Genomic DNA, 17,267 nt, shown 5'->3' on the forward strand with positions numbered 1-17,267 from the left:
TGGGGACCCGCTGTCCTGCAGAGTTTAGCTACAGCCCTAGCTACACCTGAACCAGCTAATCTAGATCTTCAGGTGAGCTAAATCAGGTTGGAAATAAACTTTGCAACAGTGGATCCCCAGAAGCACAGTTGAAGATCTAAGCTACGTCCGAAAGTTGAAAAATGCTGCCTTTGGAGGATGCATTCCAAGATAGGAAGACATCAAGGCATGTCCGAATCCAATGTTAGCTCCACTTCCTGTCTCCTGAGATGCCTTAATCTGAACAATTTTTGAAAGATCATAGACGCATCCTTCTCAGCCTTTGATATCCTACAATCCTGAGCATTCCTTTTCATGATAGTTAAGATAAAAAAATAATGACATTTAAAGATTGTGTTGGTGGTCAGTTTGTGTAAATGTATGTTTCTGACCCAATTTTTTGCACTTTTGATGTTGTTTCTAGCAAGAAACCAGTGTCATAGTAATTAAATATTCGCTTAGTAATCACTAAAGCTAGTTCTGTTTCGTTGTAGATCATTAAACCGTTACGCTACCCCAGAAGCATGTCCGAAATCAGTTTCAAGAAGTGCCTTTGTGTGCAAATGTTGCCTGCAAAGTCATTGCCTGGTAAGGTTTTTGGACGCAGAATTGGACACCCCTGCTCTGAATATATCCATTAATTACCCGTAATAATAGATCAATATAAGCGTTACATGTCTCAAGCCATAGCCCGACTCTAACCTCAATCCTAAATCTAAAACAAAAATTAATTTCCGGTTTATAGCAAGGGCAGCCAACCCTGCTCCTAGAGGGCTACCTTACTGCAAAGATTAACTCCAACTTGCTTTAGCACATCTGCCTGTAAGTTTCTAGTATGCCTAGTAAGACCTTGATTGGCTGGTTCAGGTGTGTTTAATTGGAGTTGGAGTGGAATTCTGAAGGACAGTGGCCATCCAGGAGCAGGATTGGACACCCCTGGCATACAGTAGGCCTTCGACTCTACTCCTGGGGATGCACTGTCCTGCAGAGTTTAATCTAAGACACCTGAACCAGCTAATCTAGATCTTCAGGTGAGCTGAAACAGGTTAGAAAATAAACTATGCATGACAGTGGATCCCCAGGAACACAAGACCTAGGCTGCGTCCGAAAGCTGAAAAATGCTACCTAGGTAGTGTGTTGAGTCGGCTGCCTCCCCCCTAATTATTATCATCACCCTGTCCCTTATTCGCTGCCCTTCTCCAGGCTCCCGACGGGAGTGGGTGAGTATGGGAGAGGAGGGGCGCGAAACCATCCTGGGCTAGCGGCGCGTGGTGAGGATCACCTGAATTGAATGATGCCTCATCACCACCGCTGTTTAAATGCCGAGCGCGCCTCTTCTCAGGAGACCGGTCTCTTCCCCGTGCATGCACGCTGTTGTCCTCGTGGGTCCAGGAAGGGTGCGTAGAGAGAACCAGCGCCGCCAAGAGATGAGCTGCCGGACCCGTGGTCCGGACAATGACCGCACATGTGACGGCTGGTGGGCCAGGATGCCGGGCCGTGAATCCCTGGAGGTGCCGCGTAGGCGGAGGAGGATGTTTTCGCTAAAGAAGCCACCGCCCCTCGCACCCCGGACCAGAACGGGGAGCGCGTGCGGCCGCCGGACTAGACCCCTTACGTGGACCCTTCCCTACCGAATACTGCCCCTCCTTTACGGAACCCCCAGCACAATGAGGACACCAGATCCCCTGTTTATTTTGGACAATTTTAGCCCTTTGGACACTTGTTTTCCTTTATGTTTAATAACCTGACGCCACACCCACTTTGTCTGTCATTTGCTCCTCCCACCACAGTAGGAAGGCATCAAGGCATGTCCGAATCCAATGCCAGCCTTACTTGCCTTATGTCTCCCGAGGTGCCTTCATCTGATAGATTTTTGAAGGATCATAAATGCATGCTTTGCAGCCTTTGATATTCTACAATCCTGTGCATTGCATTCCATGATGGTTAAGCTTAAAAAAATAAATATGGCATCTAAAAGCTGCGCTGATGGTCAGTTTGTGTGTAAGTGTATATTTCTAACCACTTTTTGCAGTTTTGATGTTATTTCTAGCAAGAATCAATGTCATAATAATTAAATATTCGCTTAGTAATCACCACAGCTTGTTCTGTTTTGTTGTAGACCATTACGCTGCCTTAGAAGTATGTCCGAAATCAGTTTCATGAGGTGCCTCCGTGTGCAAACGTTGCCTGCAAAGTCATTGCCTGGCAAGGCAGTGAGGCAACAATTTAGCAGCCTAAGCTTTTGGACACAGCCTTGGAGTCTACAGCAAAGTGCTCTTCCAAAAGGAGGATTGGACACCCCTGCTTGAAACATATCCATTAATTAACCCTAATGTTAGATCAAAAAGAACATTACAAGTCTCAAGCCATAGCCCAACTCTATCCTCAATCCTAAATCTAAAACAAAAAGCTAATTTCCGGTTTATAGAAAGGACAGCCAACCTTGCTCCCGGAGGGCTGCCTTCCTGCAAAGTTTAGCTCCATTTCTAATCAAAGACACTTCACCCAGCTAATCAAGGTGTTCAGTATTACTTGAAAAGAACAGACAGGTTTGTTTGAGCACCATTGGAACTGTAGCCTGCAGGAAACGGACTTGGCTATCCCCGGTTTAGGAATGTTTTTCCAAGACCAACAAGGACTGATCCTACATGTCCACCAAGTCATACCTGCTGATTGAGTCATACTACTCAGCGGTGGCGTCAAGCCATATTAATGCATATATTGTAAGTGTCTAGTTTGTCTTAATCCAATACAGCCGGGCTAGTATCTGCTGTCCTCTTAAATGAGCTTGCTTCAGATGTATGGCATGGCGAATCAGAGTCGAGAGCTTTAGTAATTGGCCTATGTGAAAAACTTTGCTGGGAATGGTTTTAAACCCGGAAAGCACTGAAATGCATTCTGGGTGGTTATCGGTTAGCGATGCAGCATTAAAAGGTCGGCCCTACCTGATGCAAAATGGAGCCGGTGAGTGACTGTCCCAATTTTAGCAAATCCCTGCTGCCTGATTGTCTCCTGAAGTGGCCTTGTGCTGCTCACATTTATTAATGGTCCACCAGAGGATTTATTTGATTATCGCCTTTATTTCTTTTTCTGCATGTTTTTTTACTCTGTCTGGCTATCATTTATAATTTCCCAAACTGCATCCATTGCATCAGCTTGATTTAGACGGATCTGATGGAGTCAGAGTGCTTTTTTCATGGTAAATAGCTTGTGTTTCAATGTCAAGGCATTAACGGTAAAATTGTGCCTGGTATATTTTCATTTGCTGACTATAACAACCCCAGAACATGGTCATTGTGTGCTACCCCACCCCCATCACCATATTCCCCTCTCTCTATAGCTTTGATGTGTGCTATCAGTAAGCCACATCGCTAGCACCCCTCTGCACCCCAAACCACTCCATGTCAGCACCTTTTGATGTAGCCTATGTGCACATCCAAATAGAATTTTTAACAAGCTGCCATTATCATTTTGATTTCTGCCTGAATGAAAAGAGTGACCTCTGGCATTTGTGCGGAGAGTGAGGTGGAGGAGGCAGTGCAGGCAGATATGGCTCATTGACATTAAGCCCGATGTTGTGTGTGCCGTTTCTGAGATTGTGGCATACTGTCACAGGAGTGAAAAGAGATGACAGACTCGCAGATAAGGCCTCAGTTGTTCTGTGTTTACTCAGCGGGGCTAAGCTGACACGTGAGATGTTCTGTCTATGATTTAGCCATGGAAGAGAAAAATAATGTAGATGCATTTTTATAAATCATTGGTCTTAGAACAACACTTCTATTAACTGATCAGAGGGTTTGGTTAGGGTTCGAGATTAATTTGAAAGTTTTAAAGGTTAATTTAAAGGGATAGTTCATCCAGAAATGAATAATACCTCATGATTTACTCACCCTCATGCCATTCTGGGTGTATATGAATTTCTTCTTTCATACGAATACAATCGGAATCATATAAAAAAATGTACTGGCTCTTGCAAGCTATAATGGCAGTGAATAGTGGTCAAGACTTTGAAGCAAAATAAAGTACATCCATCCATCATAAAAAGTGCTCCACACGGTTCTGGGGGGTTAATAAAGGCCTTCTGAAGCAAATTGATGTGTTTGTGTAAGAATAACACAATACGTAAAACTTTACAAAACGTAATTTTTCGTGAATTATAAATACAAAATGGGGATTTGTAAAGGAAAATATACAAGGATTTCGATATAAGCCAAGAGGACACTGGTTTTTCTATGCCTTAAACAAAACTTGGTTCTCGCGAGACTAGCATATTCTCACCGGAGCTTACGTTACGCCTGCGTCATACACTGGAATGCCACTTTCCTGTATGTGCGGATGACAGTTAGCGGAAGCTAGAGATTACGGTTTATAGAGTTTTAAATTTGGATATTATTCTCACACAAATGCATCAATTCAATTTTATGATGGAATTAGGCACTTTATTTTGCTTCAAAATCTTGATTACTATTCACTGCTATAAACTTTGGAAGAGGACTTTTTTTGTAATATAACTGATTATATTTGTCTAAAAGAAGAAAGTCATATACACCTATGATGGATTGAGGGTGAGTAAATCATGAGGTATTTTTCATTTTTAGGTAAACTATCCCTTTAAGGATTCAAGTTTATCAAACAATTTTGATCCTGAAAAGGTATTAATAAAAAAAAGTCACCCTAGAACAAAAATACCTTACTTTGGCCTTGTTTTAGCTAGAGAGATAATCCATGTTAATGAAACATAACCAAACCGTTTTGGAGATTTTGTTTTTTTAACATTCGGAAAATGGCTGACGTTATCAAGACAAAGTTTCTTGACAACCACAAACAGCCCGCAGGGTGACTTATGAACTACATTATATTACTGTATTACTCTATTAATATCATACTTTACTATATTAGTAAATCATTAAATTAAAAAAATGACTTTAACACAAGGTTTATCATAATCACTATGCATAAATTTCATGTTATAAATTACTGCATGAATTAAAGGATGGAGTATCATCAAGCTATTGTGATTTAGCCAGACACAAAACTCTCTCTACCTTGTTGGAGGTGAGATACGGAGGACATAATGTAATTCTGTACAAAAAAAAAGCTATTTGTAACAGCAGATTAAAAAGAAATCCCATGGCCCTAGCCGGACAAAGTACTCCTCTTCTTTTTTCTCTCTCCCTCCATTTTTTTCTTTCAGCTCCGCAGACAAAGTTGCAATTAGCATGCTAATGCCGACATCTGAACCTCAAAAGCTATAGAGTCAGTAGGAGGCTTTTCTGGGTGTCTGGAGATAACAAAGGACCTTTTACAAAAATTACTAGATGAAACACTGCCATTTATTCTGAAAGGCCTGATTTCGTCAAGATATGGATGTTTGGCTCTTTTTAATCCCCTTTCCACAATATACTATTGAGGTTGTGTGTGTTTATGGCTTGTTGTGGTTAATTAAGTTGCATACACTTTACTGTTCTCCTTTGGGTAGAATTCAGTGGATCATCCAGGGTTTTCTGATGCATTTTAGAGTCTGGAGTGGTTCATTTAGGAGTCCTACCTGGTTGTCTTTTCAAAGAGTTGAATGATCAAAGGATCTCCTAATGCAGAGGTGCTGGGCACCAGCTAAAACCTGGGGTTCAAAGATGGCTGGTCTTAGCATGAGGTCAGGAATAATGAAGACTGCATAATAGCCCTATTAATGGGACCTTGGAGTCCAGACCCTAGTACTCGCAAGAAACAAAGAAATTTGTGCAGTGCTACAATTGAGAAAGAAAATAGACTTTGTCCTTGATTATGCAGTCAGAGGGAAACAAATGGTGTAAAAGGTGGCCTGCTAGTATAAGGGGGCTCCTGTGATCAAAGCAGCTGGGGCCCTGAGCGCTCCTGCTCTCGTTGTTACTCATAAGAGTTGGAAATGCTGGAAATACAAGCAGGGCTTTTCACTTCAATGCACTACGGTGGAAGTCCATTGGAAGCCCTGCTGTCTATCTTGCATTAAACCACAGAGCATTTTAGTATCTTATATTTTCTGTGGTGCTTGCTTCTATTTAGTGCTCACATGTTCAGATCTCTTGCAGAGAAATGTTCTCAGGTTATCATTTAACTCTCATTTAAAATATTTTTTTTTTTGTTCTCAAAAGCAATAAGTCTAAAAGAAGAACAAATGGAGACTTTTTGTTATAAACTACACTCAAATTTGCAAAGATGTCCGTGGTCAAAAGATTTCAACATGATCTCATGGTTCTATATTCTCATAGATTGCCAACAATTCCCTGTTGAAGAAAAAAAAACAGCATATGCTGGTTAGGTACAGTTGAGGTCAAAAGTTTACACCCCCCTTTCAAAATCTGCAAAATGTTAATTATTTTACTAAAATAAGAGGGATGATTTTGAGATCCATCTTTTTCACACTGAGGACAACTGAGGGACTCCTATGCAACTATTACAGAAGGTTCAAATGCTCACTGATGCACCAGAAGGGAAAAAAAACATGCATTAAGAGCTGGGGGTGAAAACTTTTTGAATTTTTATAATATATAAAATATTTTATAATAATTTTTCCCTGCTGAAAAAACAGCTAAAACCAGCCTAGGCTGGTTGGCTGGTCTTAGCTGGTTTAAGCTGGAAGTAACTGGTTTTACTTTTGGGAAAGTAGCCAAAACCCCTCTAAAACCAGCCTGATTGACCAGCTAAAACCAGCCTGATTGACCAGCTAAAACAACCCAACCAGCCTAGGCTGTTTTTTTCAGCAGGGTTATAAATTCAAGTAATATTTTCTCTTGTAGACTAGATGTAAATATCTTAGTATTATGTAACATATCTTATTCAGGTCAGTACTAAATAAACAATAACATGAATTTTGTATGATTCCTAATAAAAAATAATTTCTGAAAGGGGGATGTAAACTTTTGACCTCAACTGTATGTTTTGAAGCATGGCTACTGAAAGCTGGTCCTAAGCAACTAGCTCCTGCTCAAGAGTAGCTCAGGACCATCTTAAACCAGCTAATGACCAACTAAGGACCAGCTTAAACCAGCTCAAACCAGCTGTCATGCTTCAGAACATACCTAACCAGAATATGCTGGGTTGTTTTTTTTTTTTTCAACAGGGAATTGTCTCAATTGTTCTAGTTTTTAGTTTTATTAAGGAATTTAAAGTAACATCTGAGACTTCTGAGAATGTTGGTACTTTAGTGAAACATCTCTCAACATTTTCCTCTGGGATATGAGGCATCATATAAATATTTGTAATAGTTTAAAAGGATATTTCAGCCAAAAATGAAAATTCTGTCATTATTTTCTCAAGCTTATGTCATCTCAGACCTGTAGGACTTCCTTTTGTCTGAAGATGTTTATTAGAAATGTGATTGTGTTTTGTCCATATGGTGTCACTTTATGAGCTTCTTCAAAATATCATTTATTGTATCCCACAGAAATGAAAGCAATATTCACTGTAAATATGAGTATGATGTAAATGTGAGTATGATGATATATCATTGTTTTGAAGTAGTAGCAATAGCGTTGTACCATAAGCTACAGTGAAATTCTCCAACATGTATGGTATTAATTTTCACTTCTCACTCATGTTTCAGTTAATATCTGTAACCTTCGCTTTATAAGCCATGGATCACAATCTGCTGTGGATTTCATACAGCAGTCTAAACACAATTAAATCTTGATTAGATCTTTCAACAGTTTACATAACAGCCCTTTCTGTTTATTGCTCTCAAATGAGTTCTCTCGCTTAGCAACATCAGATGTTCAGTCTGATGGAAGACAGTGCCTGGAGAAATTGATTTCCTAAGCCTTCTCTATCACAATCTGATTTATCGGGGCACATATTTCAGATGTTCATTAAAACATCTTTATGTGTGATATCTAAGATTTTCCTAACTGATGTGCCCACTCATGCTCTCTATGATATGAGATAGGTCTCTTCAGTGCATAGTCTCATTTTGCTCTAAGTTCTGATTGGATGACTTTGACCTTTAGGATTTTTTTTTTTTACAGGCTACTTATAGTTCACAGTGAGATTGTTGCTTCCAATGCGAATCCTATTGTGTCTTCTCAATTCTGCTGCACCTCTCACAGTATCTCATATTGTGACCCACAATTGCAGAGGCCAATTTAGTAGTGGAAAATGGATTCATAGAATCCCTGGAGTTCACTTACAAGTACCACCATGACGCACTCTACCTGCCAAGCTATTCTATATGACTGATTTGTAATTTGCCACAGAATGGTGCCATATATTTCATATTGATGCATTGACTTCATATGTGGAGTTTTTAGAAGGTGTTGATGTCCCTTGTTGACATAGTGTTGAGAATTAGAACGATTAAATGGGTTTTCCCTCCATCCATCTCTCTGTCATGTACAGTGCCTTGCAAAAGTATTCATACCCCTTCATTTTTTTCACATTTTGTTTTGTTGCAGCATTATGTTAAACTGCTTTAAATTATTTTTTCCCCACATCAGTTTACACTCCATACACCATAATGACAAAGCAAAAAACATATTTGTAAATTTTACAAATGTATTAAAAATAAAACACTGAAATAAGTACATTGCATAAGTATTCATACCCTTAACTCAGTACATAGTTGAAGCACCTTTACAGCCTCAAGTCTTTTTGGGGATGATGTGACAAGCTTTGCACATCTGCATTTGGCAATTATCTGCCATTCTTTGCCTCACTTTTTCGCCTCTCAAGCTCTGTCAGCTTGGATGGGGACTGGCAGACATTTTCTAGAGTCCCAGTTGTTCCAATCGTCTTCCATTATGGACAATGGAGGCTACATGCTTCTGTGAACCTTCAATGCAGCAGATTTTTTTCTGAACTCTTTCCTAGATCATTGCCTTAACGCAAGTCTGTCACTGAGCTCTACAGGCAGTTATCTTGACCTCAGGACTTGGTTTTTGCTCTGATATGCATTTTCAGCTGTTAGACCTTTTCTGAGAGGTGTGTGCCTTTCTAAATCATACTCATTCAAAGGAAATTGCCACAGTTTAACTCCACTCGAAGTGTAGTAACATCTAGAAGCAATATGAATGCTCCTGAGCTCAATTTCGAGTGTCCCAGAAAAGGGTATGAATACTTATGCAACGGGATCTTTTCAGTTTTTTATTTTTAATAAATTTGCACAAATGTTAAAAGCCTATTTTTTGCTTTGCCATTATGGAGTAGGGAGTGTAGATTGATGTGGGAAAAAAAGTAATTTAAAGTACTGTAGTTTAACATAAGGCTGCAACATAACAAAATGTGAAAAATATGAAGGGGTATGAATACTTTTGCAAGGCACTGTACATCACCAGTCAAAATTTTAAAATAATTAAGATTTTTTTGTGTGTTTTTAAAAGAAATCGCTTACACTTACTGAAGCTGTATTCATTTGATTGAAAATACAGTAAAAACAGTAATGCTGTGAAAGATTTTTACAAATTAAAATAACTGTTTTCTAATTAAATTTTTAAAGTGTAATTTATTCCTGAGATGCAATGCTGAATTTTCAGCGTCATTACGCCAGTCTTTAGTGTCACATGACCTTTTAGCAATCACCCTAATATACTGATTTGCTGCCCTAAAAATATTTCTTCTTATTATCAATGTTGAAAATTCTCCATGCCATGATACACTACCATTAAAATGTTTTGGCAAGTATTCAGCAAGGATGCAATGCAATAGGGCCTATTGAACTGTATTAACATTATGTTTTTGTATTTATTTTTATTGTTTTTTTATAATAATACCGGTTTTACCTGCAATTTAAATGTTGTACTTCATTGTGTGTGTGCATGGGAGATGCAGGTTCAAATCTGGTCTGTATACATAAAATTCCTTTTTTTTTTTACCGTCTTACACTGTCTAAAAAAATAAATAAATAAAACCTTTGGGCTTCAACATAGTTGTTGTTGTGGTTTGGTAGTTTTATGACATCTGTCATGGTAAACACACAAAATCTGATTTAGATGGCATGACATTACCAGAGCTTTGGACATTTGTTTGGACATTTGTAGGTGATTTCTGCCCAGCTTTCACACTTCTCATGTGTACATGCTTGTTAGGTTGAACATGTCCCTCTAGCAGTCACTGCTGAAACCCAAACCTCTTTGTGTGATCTCACTGTGGTCGAGAGTTTGTTTTGACGTTCTTAATATTTAATACCATCACAAATAACCACCCAACTCAACACATAACAATCTTGGATAACAGTCTTTTGACATGGCAGCGGTCATGTGTTGTAGGTGGAGGAGCGAGAAGCTCTGATCCTAGAACTACAGGATGTCATCACTGAGCTACACCAGGAGATGTCTCTGAAAGAACAGCACGAGCTCCAGCAGCTTCAACAGCTCCTTCAGCTGGAGGCCAAAGTCAAAGAGCTTCAAGAGCAGGTATCAGATTCACTGCAGACTTTTTTAGAACCAGCTGGATGTGATTGTCTCATATCTAAATTGTATGTACTCCATATGAAATGTGCTTTCACTACCAATATGCTAATTTGGTGTTCAAAAATATTTATATATCTTTACTTATATAATTTTATTACAAAATGGCTGATAATAATTTAAAGTTAATTATAGTATATGAAATGAAAAACAAAGGCCAATAAATAATTATTTTTATTGTTTGATTTATATTATATCTATTATTTTATTATCATTTCATATATTTATTAAATATACAGTTGAGGTCAAAAGTTTACATCCCCATTTCAGAATCTGCAAAATATTAATTATTTTACCAAAATAAGAGGAATCATACAATAATGCATGTTATTGTTTATTTAGTACTGACCTGAATTAAAATAATAATTGAATTTATAAAAATGACCCCATTCAAAAGACTTGATTGTTAATACTTTGTTCTTACCTGAATGATCCACAGCTGTGTTTTTTGTTTTATTTATTTATTTATTTTTGTTAAGTGATAGTTGTTCGCGAGTTCCTTGTTTGTCCTTAGCAGAATAATTCTTCAGGTCCGATACATTCTTTTGGTTTTCCAGCATTTGTGTGTATTTAGTACTAAATGAAAAAAAATTACACATCTCCATTCTGTTCATTCTGCTCTTAATGCATGTTTTGTTCTTCTGGAGCATCAGTGACCATTTGAACCTTCTGTAATAGTTGCATATGATCAGAGGTGTAGCAGCCAATTTAAAAGTGGGGGGGACAGTTTGGTGATGTTCATACAGTATAATAAATTCTAAATAGAAGAACAATGGGCATTTTACAGCACCAAAGTGGCAATTTGAGGACACCCAAGAGATTTGCGCTGTGATTGGCTAAATGTTAGTTCACTCAAATCTAAGTAACACATCAGAGAACAATGGCGGAAATATTGGTGCTAGGTCAAAAAAAGTGCGGGGGACATGTCCCCCCCCCCCCGGTTGCTACGCCCCTGCATATGATTCCCTGTTGTCCTCAGTGTAACAAAATGGATCTCAAAATCATACAGTCATTGTTGGAAAGGGTTCAAATACAAAAAAGTTCTGAAAAACCAAAGAATTTGTGGGACCTGAAGGATTTTTCTGAAGAACAGCACAGCAGGCAGTTTAACTGTTCAGGACAAACAAGGGACTCATGAACAACTATCACTAAACAAAACAAACAACAACAACAACAAAAAACACTGCTGTGGATCATTCAGGTAACAACACAGTATTACGAATCAAGGGGATGTAAACTTTTGAACAGGGTCGTTTTTATAAATTCAGCTATTATTTTCTCTTGTGGACTATATTATGTGAAATATCTTATTCAGGGCAGTACTACAGTAAATAAAAAATGAGATGCATTTTGTATGATCCCTCTTATTTTGTTAAAATAATTAACATTTTGCAGATTCTGAAAGGGGAGTGTAAACTTTTGACCTCAACTGAATTGTATATATGGTCCCAAAAACTGAATATATATTTGTGAATTTTCAGTCATCCTTGTGCTTGCGCACGTGTTTTTTACATCGACTTTTCTTAGCCTTATAAATGTTCTTTATATAGTCCTCTCCTCCTCCATGTGAATGAGAGAGCAACTAATTTAGTGTGCTGAGCATCTCATTGACTTTTTAGGAGGTTCAGTGTGAGAACGGAATCACTGCAGGGATGAAGCTGTAGTGCAAACCGTTCAATCAGCTCAATGTTCCCCTTCAGCCCAGATGACTGGATGAAGGATTGGCATGTCAGGTTTTGATTGAAGAAGTCTTTCACAGGCATAACACTTGTTAAAACAGCAGGCTTTCTTTAGCACTCACAGTGATGCAATGTCCAAATAAACCTGTGGAGGTGGGAATATTGAAGGGTTATTATTATACCACAGCAAAACATTTGTATGTAAGAACACTGCATCAATCACACATCTTGCACATCTTTAAAATTGCTCTCTGTTTGTCCTTTGCCCTTCAGAGGGACATACTGACAGAAATGTTTCTCATCTGTTCAGGTACAGGGTTCAGAGGAGACTATAGCTCAGCAGAGACTTGAGCTGGCTGAGAGAGCAGAGAGCAACAGCGCCATGCTGAATGTTGTAAGTACCCTCAAAAGCAAGTGTTTGTTTATGAGTGTGTGTTCACACCTCACTCACCTATAACCTCATGTCAGCATGGTTCTATAACAAATTAAACACCTGTTTAAAAAGGTGTTGGGGTTAAAGAATATCCTAATGGTTTTTAATATTTAAAATACTAAATGCACTCCAGGCAATGCTTCAAACAATGTGAGATTGAATGCTAAAAACACTGCTAATGATGAACACACTGTAGTGCACAACTTTAAGCATATATTATTAATAATAATTGCAGTAAATAAATTTTACACCAAGTAATGTAGTTTGTTAGCCTGATTGTATGCTGTTTAGAGTGTGGATGAATCCTGGTTCATTAACATAGAATTCAACAGATTTGCCCAATTCAAATGCAGTTCATTCACTCAGTATTTAGAACCAGAAGAGAGATCTGTTTTATCATAGTACATGAAATAACCCTGTAAAGCCAGACATATGAAATAATAGTGGTCTGATTTTATTTTTAACTTTTAGACTAGATCTAAAAATGAAAAGAAAACAACTGAAAAAAAAAAGCTTGTATAGTATTATATAAGAGAATATAAAGCTCAGCTTGAAGAGAAAAAAACATCTCAGTTTTATTTAGAGGCCCAAATTGAGTGGAAACATGCAATTTGTTGAAATTGCTTATATTTATAGGGGCAAAAATAAGATAATGCTTATGTGAAATGCATATAAAAATCAATTGTGAATCTATAGTTAAATTCTATCATTTCTTTAGTAAGGTAATGCTTAGTTTTAAATTCAAAGCTCTGTAGTTTTTTATTGTGTGTATATAATTCAAAGCTGTAAGCAACCCTGGACCACAAAACCAGCCAAAAATACATTGTATGGGTCAAAATGATCGATTTTTCTTTTATGCCAAAAATCATTAGGATATTAAGTTAAGATTATGTTCTGTGAAGATATTTTGTAAATTTCCTACTGTAAATATTTCAAAACTTAATTTTTGATTAGTAATATGCATTGCTAAGAACTTAATTTGGACAACTTTAAAGCCGATTTTCTCAATATTTTGAATTTCTTGCACCCTTAATGCTGATGATACACTGGGCAACTTTCTGAGCAATGTTGCCGGGCAACTTTGGCAAATGGTGCCGTCAATCGGCAGCCAGGTGCGATACAGGGCCCACAACTGATCTAAATTATCCAGATACAAATGTGTTACCCATTCTCAATGGGAAAGTGCCCAAGCAACACTGCGTAAAAAAAGTTGCCCGATAAAATTGCTCAAAAAGTTGCTCCGTGTATCATCATCCTTAGATTTTATATTTTCAAATAGTTGTATCTCAGCCAAATAATTTTTTTTTTTAATTTTGACTGGTTTTGTGGTCCAGGGTCACATATAACAATGCTTTAGAGAACTGCAAATACTGTAAATGTTTCTTAAAAGCCTGATGTGTCATATTTTCGCATTTTAACATTTAAGATATATGGATAGTGATCCATACAAAGTTGGTTTAGTTCAATAAGTGTTAATCTCAGTATGTTGCCAACAATTAGTTATTCTTAAGTTTGCTTAAAAAAACAACAACAAATAAAACAAGGTTTCACGTTAAAATTATATAGTGACATCAAAATATGATACAGTAGGCTTTATAGGGTTAAAGAAAAAAATACCACCAGTTTAACATACTTAGTAAGGACAGCCATTATATAGTAAGTTACAAGATGATCAGTGTTAGTAATGTCACAAAATTTTTAATCTTGATGGAGAGTTGCTCTTTGCTTTCATGTCAACTTATTGTGCAATCATATATAATACGATATTGGGTTGGTCCATATGGGAGCTCTCTCAGAACTATTCATTACAATACATAGACCAGAACGGTTCATCCGTCTTGGTCTCAAGAGCGCAGATATGAAAACCCACATCCCCATTGAGTGATTGGAATAGCAGTGAGAGTCTGTGTGGAGCGGTTCTGATGAGGTTAAAGCGGGAGCTGAATAGAGCCACTGTCCCTCCTCCGTCCCCCATCTGGGGGCTACTGACATCTTCACGCATCTGGCTGGAAGCCCAGAGACACTGGGAGTCAGTTAACTCTAATGAATTGTAATATTGTGCAATTTTAATCAGGCAATAGTTTGGGATAATTATCTTATGATTTCTGGGTAGGATTAGATGGTAATTAAATCCATGACTGAGAAATGGGAAAGAGGTCAGCTGTGGAGCGAATAGACAGACAGTGATGAAGTTCTTTTTGTTTTTGTCTAACATGAAAATTGTTCTAAGGAAATAAAGTGGTTTTTCTCAGTCGGTTATTAGATTTGGTATGGTTGGATGCAGTGATTCAGGATGTAATTATGCATGTCGTTTCATGTTATTAGGTGATGTCTGGATTTTTTTTTTCTCTCAGGTTGGTGACCCTCAAGTAAAATCAAATATCAAGGGTCTTAAGGTGATTTGAGACAGTGTAGGTGATTGATTTGGCTCTTTAAAAGCCTGAGAGTGTCTCTTCTTGTTCATCGTGGGACAGAGTGGTTTCAGGATTTGTTTGGCAGAGGTGAAATGTCACCCAGCATACGTTAGAGGAATGGTTCACCCAAGAATTTTGATAAGCTTGTCATCTGCGGTACTTATCAAATCTAATTCGACCATGTGCATATTCAAACCTCAAAATTGGCAAACTCTTCACATCTATTACTGGTTCTTGTGTATCTAAAAACTGCAACAAGTTTGAATATACACTAATGAGCTACAGCATAGGGGGATATTGTTAGAAAGTAAGTGAATGTAAGTGTCGCCGATCAAGAAAAATCTAGAAAGACGTATGTTAAGCTCTTAGAAATGGACTTGTTGTATTTAATTTGTTTTAATGTGGGTTTGAAAATCTTTTTGGAGAAAGGTTTCAATTTAATGACTTGAGATGTCATGTGGTGTAACCATCAAGTAAAAGCAACTGTTAATATATATATATATTAGGGCCGGGACTTTAACGCGTTAATTTAGATTAATTAATTACACAAAAATAACGCGTTAAATTTTTTTAATTTCTGAAATGTAGGCTAGTATATTTCTAAATATCCCAGTGTTTCCCCTACCATTATCTTAGGGGGGCTCCTTATGTTATTTATCTTATTTACACGAAAGCATGTCATTTCTGTCTCTACATGGCTGCGCGTTTATAATGTCTCCTCCAAGAAAACACGGACTGGATCGCGGACTCCATTCATAAAAAACGAATTTACTATAGCGCGGAATGCCACGTAAATTAGTCGATTTTTGGATTGATAAATCAAAAGTTGGTCTGTCACTTAATTCGAATCACGATATGGATTAGTGTCTGTGAAAACTGAAATGCAAAAAGACCGTTTTAATACGAATCCTGCATGTTCCGTTTCTGTATCTGTATGTATGAATGGTGGAGACGCGTTTTTTTTTTACTACACGCATACTGACGCACGCACGCATGATGCTCCCGCTACTTTTTGGCATTTGCATCTCACATGAACAGAGACTCAATCTCCAAAGCTGCTGTCAGTGTCACTTTTACCGTTTCATTTGAGAAAACTAGCATCATATCATACTTTACACACAGAAACTTCACGGCAACCTGTCAAAATAAAAGTACGGTTTAACATGAAACAGAACAATATTCCTATTTAAATAATTGACAAAAAAACAATATATATGATAAAAAAATAAATATAACAACAAGATTAACCACTTAATTGTAGAAAAAAAATACTACAATTATTATTTAAATGTTAAATTATTATTATTTATTGATTTTAACAGCAAACCTCTGTTTGTTTGCCAAAAATTAAAAATGTTTATTTTTCATTTGATTAAAAATAAATAAATGTTTATGCTTTCATTTGATTATGAGAAAAATTAAAACACACAAGAATTTCTTAGTTCAAGCAAAAGCTTGTAAAGCCTTATTGTTCAAAATGTTAAAATAGAGAGTTTTGGACTTATTTTTTCACTGAAATAAATGTTTTTGTTATTACACAAAGTAGGGTAAAGTACCAGGGAAAAAAAAGTATGGAAACCTTGGGGAAACACTGTATCCTATTGCTACACTTAATGCCAATATTGCACTGGTCTGTTGGACTTGGTTGAACAAAAATAAATAATATTTTGTAGCTTAAGCTTATGTATTCAGTCATTCTTCATTGGTATACTAAAAATCCATATGAAAAAACTTACTTCTCACTGTTCTCAGGTCAAATATTTATATGCGATTAAAATGCGATTAATTTCGATTAATTAATTACAAAGCCTCTAATTAATTAGATTAATTTTTTTAATCGAGTCCCGGCCCTAATATATATATATATATATATATATATATATATATATATATAAATTTTTTCCCCCCCTTGTATAAATATGTATTTTTCAATATAAAATTTTCAGTTTTTTTAACAAATATCACAACATGTTGAACTAACCTTGTTTTGTCATAAAATGGAAAATTATCTGATTTAATTTATATGATTTTTATATTAAAACCACTTAGGGTTTTCTTTTAAAGAATCATTCTTTTAATATTCTTTCTATATTATGATGTCAGGACAGTTGCATCATCCTGATATTTTTTTTCTTTATGCCCCCTCAAAAATCTCTTATTTTTAATTATTTATAAACATACTCACTATACAAAAGGTGTATTTGTCATTGTGTGAATAAATTGTGTTTTTAATAATAGATTCAATTAATAATAGATTCAGGCAAAAACATTGACCAAAATAAATTAG

General features: G+C 36.9%; 1 protein-coding gene across 1 annotated transcript in view; it reads left to right on the forward strand.

Moving 5' to 3' along the window:
- The first annotated feature begins 1,445 nt into the window (after window positions 1-1,445).
- pmfbp1 (polyamine modulated factor 1 binding protein 1) overlaps window positions 1,446-17,267 on the forward strand; it is a 210,144-nt gene continuing 194,322 nt past the window's right edge. The window contains exons 1-3 of the mRNA XM_073835679.1: window positions 1,446-1,529; window positions 10,254-10,400; window positions 12,444-12,527. Coding sequence (XP_073691780.1) covers window positions 1,446-1,529; window positions 10,254-10,400; window positions 12,444-12,527 — 315 coding nt within the window. The remainder of the gene's footprint in view (window positions 1,530-10,253; window positions 10,401-12,443; window positions 12,528-17,267) is intronic.

Source organism: Garra rufa, chromosome 3 (genome assembly GCF_049309525.1).
Source record: "Garra rufa chromosome 3, GarRuf1.0, whole genome shotgun sequence".
NCBI classification, from domain to species: domain Eukaryota; kingdom Metazoa; phylum Chordata; class Actinopteri; order Cypriniformes; family Cyprinidae; genus Garra; species Garra rufa.